General features: G+C 39.9%; 1 protein-coding gene across 2 annotated transcripts in view; it reads right to left on the bottom strand.

The window, feature by feature from the left end:
* Positions 1-1361: 1361 nt before the first annotated feature.
* mcf2l2 (MCF.2 cell line derived transforming sequence-like 2) overlaps positions 1362-8167 on the bottom strand; it is a 267264-nt gene continuing 260458 nt past the window's right edge. For both annotated transcript variants that reach the window (XM_078169084.1, XM_033622399.2), the window contains one exon: positions 1362-6240. In XM_078169084.1, the coding sequence (XP_078025210.1) occupies positions 6149-6240 (92 nt within the window). In that variant the 3' untranslated portion in view covers positions 1362-6148. The remainder of the gene's footprint in view (positions 6241-8167) is intronic.

Raw genomic sequence — 8167 nt, 5'->3', positions numbered from 1 at the left:
TGCATTAACTTTATCAAGGCAAACGGGAGCAGATTAGAAGTAAAAATGAAAAATACAGAGGGAATAATAAAAAATGTCCCATTTATAATGTAGTCTGTTTCAAATGAAGCTGCTAGCCTCTGCAGTTGTGGTAAGTAAAGGCCCCGACACTATTTTTTAATTTCATTACTTAATGCCTCTATGTAACATTGTTTGCTAGCTTGATGCTAATGGCAGTACTCACCGGGTTGATAAAGTGCCTCTGCTGTTTCACCCCGTAATTTTTCCCGTTTTACTCTGTGTGGTAACATCCCTAGAGGAAATATTAAAAACACTGGGGTGTTGTTGCTGTACAGTTGTCTACGGCAGCAGATTGCACTGTGTTTCTACTGGTCAAAGTGACGGCTGTGAAGGGAGAAGTCATGAACAGCAAAAAGGAAATCAAACTAGACTTTCTGTTGGAACGTCGTGAAGTGTCGCCTACTATGAAACACTACACGAGATGAAACGATGGATTATCATGTACGATAATTGCCCACGATCCATGCCAACACTGTGCAATGCTACGTCTGGCTATAATCGGGCTGATGTCGTGGGGAACTGCCCATTGGTCTGACAGCCCATTGGTCCGACATCCCATTGTTCCGAAGTCCTGTTGTTCTGAAATCATCATGATGCCCTGTGGTTAAGGTCTGGTTAGGTTTAGACACAAAAACCACTTGGTTAGGGTTAGGAAAAGATCATGGTGTGGGTTAAAATGAAAAAGAAAGTGGCAAACACATAAGCCGTGAGCCTGCTTCGCTTCAAGCCTTTCCCAGCTGACCCAGAGCCAGTTGCGGTGCACCATCAAGGCAGAAATACGCCCACCGGGAGCCGTTCAGCACCGCGGAGAGCTCCTCACACAACCCTGACCCCAGAGTTAATAACAGGAGGTTATGGTGTTTCATTCTCTCCTCTCTATGGCACTTGTATCTCGACCAGCAGCCTACTTTTGTTGTGTTTGCTGATCCTCTATGGTACATAAATACAGTATAGCCTAGTATAATCACATATCGGAACAACAGGACATCGGACTAATGGGATGTTGGACCAATGGGCTGTTGGACCAATGACATGGACCCGAAATAGTGTTGTGTGAACCAGGCATTAATAATATAGTGCGCTAGTATGTGTGGCATTCTACAGTAGTAATGAATGTCATGACAAATATCACGTGACGTTACATTTCATCAGTAACAACCATACCAATTTTAGGCCAAACCATAATGTTTTTTTCTAGACTTAACCACATGCTTTTGTTGCCTAAACTTAAGGAAGTAAACCTAAATGGGTGTACATGCTCTGGTAGGAGCAGTACTTTTACAAGAGGATGTAAGACAATGTATAAGAAATGTTGTCTTTATTTGAAATCAGGCTCCTCTGGGTATCAAATGTTGGTCTTGCATGCATTTTTATGTTTGGAATAATGGACTAAGTTCAAAATACAAAAAACAAACAAACAAAAAAAGGAGCATGACAAAATCCATTTTGTAAATGCATATTATGACAATAAATCAATATGTACATTACAATGACAGGTATTACAATATACAGACTTGATACATTCTAGTAAAATGACAAAATTCCAGCAGGATGCAGTACAATAGAAATATTTCTTTACAAAGATACAATATTTTTCATGTAGCATAGGATGAACAAAATATACAGCATGTTTAAGAGGACTGTGTATCTTTACAATCAGACTAATATTCATGTATATGATTTTTAACAGAGTTCTGCTGTCTTTTGCAGATGGTAACCCAGTTACAGTGTCAAAATATCTGTCTATCTAGCCATCCAACATCTCTCTATCCTTTCATTCAGTCATTCATTCACTCATCTGTCTATTGCACCTATCCATCACTGCTCCATCCATCCATCCATCCATCCACCATCAACTTATGCATCTATGGATTATCCATCCATCCATCCATCCATCCATCAACCTATGCATCTATGGATTATCCATCCATCCATCCATCCATCCACCATCAACTTATGCATCTATAGATTATCCATCCATCCATCCATCCATCAACCTATGCATCTATGGATTATCCATCCATCCATCCATCCATCCATCCATCCACCATCAACTTATGCATCTATAGATTATCCATCCATCCATCCATCCATCCATCCATCCATCAACCTATGCATCTATGGATTATCCATCCATCCATCCATCCAGCCATCCTTTTTTTTAGTGTGCTTAACCTCTTACTTATTTGAAAAGGCTGATCCCAGTAACAATGTCTTAAATTCTGGCATGTATTCAGTCATCAAGTGGATATTTAGTCTTTTGATATCCTTTTGGTTTCTTCTTTCCATTCCCAGTAAGTTACAGAGTAAATGTAAATTAACCTTCCTGTGACGTGACTGTAAATACAGTGGTGATGTTTTGGTTTCTCAGTCAATATTCCATAGAATACAGTCTGTCAGTAGAAATGCAATACAGTTCCCGAAAAGTCTCTGAGGGAGAACGGTGTACAACAATACAGCAGTTATACAGAAAATGGAACTTTACACCAAATAATATGCAATATCAGACTACCACTGATGATTATTTACATTTAGTCAAATCTCCCTGCCCTCTCCATGAATGAACCTTCAGTGTACAGTGCTATTTTCCTCTCTCAAAAGGTGAAACCTATACAGCTAATGTTAGGAAACAGCCCAGGTGTTGCTTGCTAAAATAGCATTTACCTGAAAGATCACCTGCAGCAAACAGCCAGTTACTTTGCTGCTTTACAGCCTTCCTGACTTATGGTGGCACTGCTCACAAAAGCCTAACAAATGCTAATATTGCAGTCACAAAAACACTGGTGTGGACTCTCATGGATCTGATAACACTGTTGCAAAGCTGAGCTATTGCTTGGATTCTGCAAAATGACCCAAGGTTCAAATCCTTTAAGGAATTTCAAGGGTTAGAATACAATCAATCTGGTCTGTGATCAAGTATGTGTCTGAACAAGTGCCAGCCATGAGCTATGAGCCATGGCTAACCATGAGCTGATGCTGTATGGATGCAGAGATAAATCAACAGGACATGAAGAGATCTGTGTGCATGAATATTGTGAAAATTATCCATGGAAAATGAGCTTAGTCACAATGATATTAAGTCTACACATTGATCAACATCATTGCTAACTCATATCTAGATTTCTGATTACCTGAATAGCATATCAATTGAGTTACTGTACATAATGCTTGAAATGTACTGCCTATAGATAGCATCTGGCATGCAGTGTGAAATGTCTCAAAAAGTTTGCTAGTAAAAACCTCATCACATAGAGATGAGCCCAAGTAGCGTAGCGTGTCACTGAGATAAATTTGTTTCCTGAAACTTTATTTACACCACTGCCCCATTCATCTAAAGAAGGGGTGTGCTACAGTAATGCTTAATTTCCATCAAAACCCACTTAGCTTCTTCTGTCTGCTATTCACTGTGCATGTATAACAAATAAACACATTATGACTGATTTATTTCTCAAATGAATTTTCTTTTGGAAAATAATTCAACCGTCATTAGCTGATGAAGACAATTCCTTTGAAATGAGATTTTCTCAATTGTTGCAAATAGTGAACTGTCACAGTAAACTTTATTTTTTTTAAAGCGGCACCAATCAATGCATTTTTATATGCACAATAACTCACTATGTGTAATGTGAACAGAGTGGCTTGTAGTGACAATTCCACTGAGAAGTGTCACAGTACAGTCACAGTACAGTTACACTCAGCTCGATGACTTTTTACGCGCTCATTTAGCTGTTTTGGTTTTATGGCCTTCACTCACTGTCTGGTCTCACAAGTCTCATCAACGTTGTTTCTGGACACAGCAGAAAGCTGTTTGAGGCAAACAAGCTACCTTACACAAGATGCACAGTACCTGTCCTGGCAGCAGAAGGCAGACAGACAAAGTTAGCAACTAGCTGGTCAAGACACAAAAAATTCAACTAGTTATATTTGTCAAAAGTTGGTGGAGACCAAAAGCTAGGGGGAGAGTTAATGTTTGACATCAGGTTGCCAGAAACAGGACAAAGCAATTCCAATGTATCTCCATGTGTGACAGATATGTTTGCTAACATGTTAGCCATTTCATTTTTCATTTTTATCAGTTCATTTCTGCCCCCAAGTGACAAACAAACATTTTGCAACATTTTTGTTTTTGCTTCCATTTTCCACAGGTTTAACATGTAATACTTGTCTGTGTACCCAATAGATATATTTCTCCAAAATGTTGGTCACGAATTTGTTAAATCTGTGTCAGTGAGCACCTCTTCATCCATTAAGATGCTGATAAACAGCATCATTATTACACAGGTGTGCCTTGGGATAGTCATTCATTTATTTGTCAAAACATCAGCTGCCACAAATCGATTTCTATTTTTCAAGCTGTTTTGGGGCTATTTTTTGACCGTACATTAGGGAGCACTGTGGAAATATACATATGTTTGCTTATTTACAGCACCACACTGTCTGAGCACAGAGCACACTCTTAGAGTGCCATACATGGCAGAATGTCAAGTGCATTGAAAGTGAAACTTAACTGTTCATTAGCCTGGGTCTAAACTGGGTCTAGATCACATCACTTCTAAACAGACTGACAGATCAGTTACCTACCCCGTCACTAACAAAGTGCAGCTAAGGAATAAGAAGAACTCACAGAGAGCTCCCCCTGTGTGACATTCACTGACTACAAAAACGTCCAAATTTAGAAAAGTGACATGCATTTTAAAGGAAAAAAAAAGGAACCTAGGTTTTTACACCTACCAAAATGAATGTTCATGTCACTACATCATCAATTTCGTTTCTGTGAATTTGGCAGTACATCCAACCAGCTGAACAACCTCTGACCATATGTAGCCACAGCAGCTCAAGACTTTCACATCTAGCATGTTCACCTGCAACACTGTCTCAGACCAGCCACCAGGACAGCTGATACAATAATTGGTTTGCACTACTGAAAAACTTCTGCGGAAACTGTCAAAAACCATCTCAGGGAAGCTCATCTGCATGCTCATTGTTCTCACCAGGGTCTTGACCTGGCAGTCATTGCAACCGACTTTTGGTTGTTAAGATGTACTGCCAAATTCAGGGAAATGGCATTGGAGTCAGCTTATGGTAGTGAAATGAACATTCAGTTCACAGGCAAAAGCTCTGGTGGACATTCCTGCAGTCAGCATGCCAATGGCACGCTCCCTTAAAACTTAGGACATCTGTGGCATTGTGCTGTGTGATCAAAGTGCACATTTTAGAGCGGCCTATTATTGTGACAATACGAAGGCACAACTGTTAGGTAAAGATGCTGTTTAATCAGCATCTTGATATGCCACAGCTGTCAGGTGGATTGATTATCTTGGCAAAGGAGAAGTGCTCACTAACACAGATTTTAAGTAATTTGTGCCCAAATTTGAGAGAAATTTGTCTTTATCTATAATGTAATGTATTATGAGGGCGCTGTTTTAGGGTGAAGAAAGGCAGTAAGACAACGTTTAGGTTCTGTTGGAGACTGCAGCTATGTTGAAGTGTCTGTAGTTTGAACCTGAAAAGTCGAAGCGGCTGAAGGAGGGCAGCAGAGGCAGAACCTGGTCTGAAAGAGTTTTGCTTCAGAGCAGTGTAGCAGCAAAACAGGGCACCTTGCCAAAGCCTGCTCACAACCAACACTTGGAATTCATCACATTCTCTAAGATTATCCAAGTCTGAAATAGGATTTGAATTTTCAGGGATTCAGCCCAATCCGTGCAGTACAAGGTCTGAATTAATCCAACTTAGGATGTAAAGTCCATTGTCCACATCCATGCAATCTTCAGCTCTCCACAGATGACAGCAGGTACTTCCGGAATTAAAAGTCTTATATAGCTTTCCCACTGTAGCATTCGGGCATGTTAAGGTTCCAGCTTTTTCTAGAGACTTCACTGAGAAGCTTTAATGTGTCAGACATGAAAAACCACAGCTGCAAAACAATATCAGGCCATATTTGTAGTCCAACATGAAGAACTACAAGTAGAAAACTAATAGTCGTTGATATTTAAAGTCCAGCTTAGGAAATTACAGTTGAAAAAACATGTTTGTGATCCAACAAACATGTTTGTAGTCCAATGTAATGAACTACAATAGTCAGCCATGTTTATCTGCTATCCTGAGACACATCTCCCCACGTACTGGCTTCATTTTCATCCAAGTCAGAGAGTGCTGCTGTACACAGATCACTGAAGATATCTGGAAAAACAAGAAAGATTCAAGTAAGCTTCAATCTTTAATACAATGATATATCAAACAAAACAAGCATGGGAAAATGTGGACAAACTGTGGCATTCAAACATAGTGTTTAAGGAGAGGGATGCACAGCCAGGACTGCAGTGCCAATAAAACATAGCACACCAAACAATGCAGCTTTAATAGGAGTGTAAAACAAGGGGACATAATAGTGAGGTGTTCGATATCTGCAACAATATCAGCCAATAGAATGCATAAAGAATTATAGGGAAGGTAGACATGTGCAATCAACACAGACAGGTGAAGAGGGCTTTTTGTAAATGGCCTCACTTAAACAAAAATACTAAAGATTAACTGCTAGAGTGCTGAGTTCTGTCCTCCTCAACTATGAAAACAACCTTCTAATACAGAAGAGGAAAGAGATAATAGAAAGAGAAACGAATGCCAAGTGAGACAAAGGGCTCTCTAACAAAACAAGCAAGGCCATGACAAACGCTTCAAGGACCAGCTCAAGCTGGCATGAAAGGGAGGACATCGTGGAGAGATGGATCGAGGACAGCAGGAGAACAGTAAAAGAGAAGGAGCCTGGAGCCCAGGAGTGGCTGTCCTGTGAGAAAAAGAATGTTTTGTGGCACAGAAGCATGAACTCATTAGAACAGTAGTGAGGTGTGCAATGTGTGCTCAAGTTTCATGTAAGGTCCACATTGATACAAAAGGTTTGTATATGGAGCTCTCAGTTATCTAAATGTAGAATGAAGTGAGCGAATCAGCCATAAAATCCTATTTTAATGCCTTTTATTGACAACATTACTGTAAACACATGATTCTCCTGGATAATTTAAAGCAGCCTGGCCTCAGTCCTAACTCGTCGAATACTGCCGCTTTGTTAGTGATGTCAGTGTCAGATACCAATGTAAAGAGGCACCTTTTGCGGGGTATGATATGTACCAGGTGCATCAGTTTTAGAGGCAGCAGGCATCAAATACTCGCGCTTTGTCAGTGGATGTTGGCATCAGATGCAGAAGCACAGAGGCACCCTTCTTGGCAGTATGATATGCATCTGCTGGCCACTACTGTAACATAAATAGTGGGAAAATCCGTATAGGGTGGGTGGGAAAGGACGTGGTTGGGTCCAACAAACTTTCACCTGGGAGCCTGTGGGAGTCCACTATTAATTTCCCACAAGAATTTTAAGCAAAACCATGGTGTTTTCTAACCATATGCTTTTGCTGCCTTAACCTAACCACCGATTTTTGTTGCCTAAACCTAACCATGGAGTTTGGTTGCCTAAACCTAACTATGAGCTTTGTTGCCTAAATGTTTCTACAGAGTTTGGTTGCCTAAACCTAACCATGGAGTTTGATTGCTTAAACCTAACCATGAGCTTTGTCGTCTAAACGTAACTACAGAGTTTGGTTGCCTGAAACTAACCACAGAGTTTTGTTGCCTGAACCTACGAAAATTAACCTAAAATTTAAGTGTTTGACGTACGTTGTTGATTATAAAAAAGACTATGCATCTATCGAGCAGGAGCTGTACATTTCCTGTGAAAACCAAAGTGCATTTTGAAAGGACACAATGCATGTCACAGTATAAATTGACACGTCATACTTGAACATCTAAACCTGAAACAGAAGGGCACCCAGTGTGTCATATTAAGACATGTACTTCCGCTGACAAAGCAATGAGATTTGATGTGTTAAGATGAGAATGGGTTGTTTCAAGATTAACTTGATATTAAATCTTAGTTTTTGATTAAATAAATCAAATGTACAGTGACTTGATAATAGATTCTTGGCTTGATGAACAGCCCAGTCACCAGAAGAAAATGTTGCTATTGTATGTTTCTGCCAACCACGAATATGTTTCTTATGCATCATATCAGCATTTCTAAAGTGACATAGTATATGAGCTGACTCTGTCATCTGGA

The sequence above is a fragment of the Epinephelus lanceolatus genome, chromosome 6 (assembly GCF_041903045.1).
Source record: "Epinephelus lanceolatus isolate andai-2023 chromosome 6, ASM4190304v1, whole genome shotgun sequence".
In the NCBI taxonomy this organism is placed as follows: Eukaryota; Metazoa; Chordata; class Actinopteri; order Perciformes; family Serranidae; genus Epinephelus; species Epinephelus lanceolatus.
The sequence above is the reverse complement of the archived record's forward strand: the minus strand, read 5'-3'. Positions and strand labels throughout refer to the sequence as shown.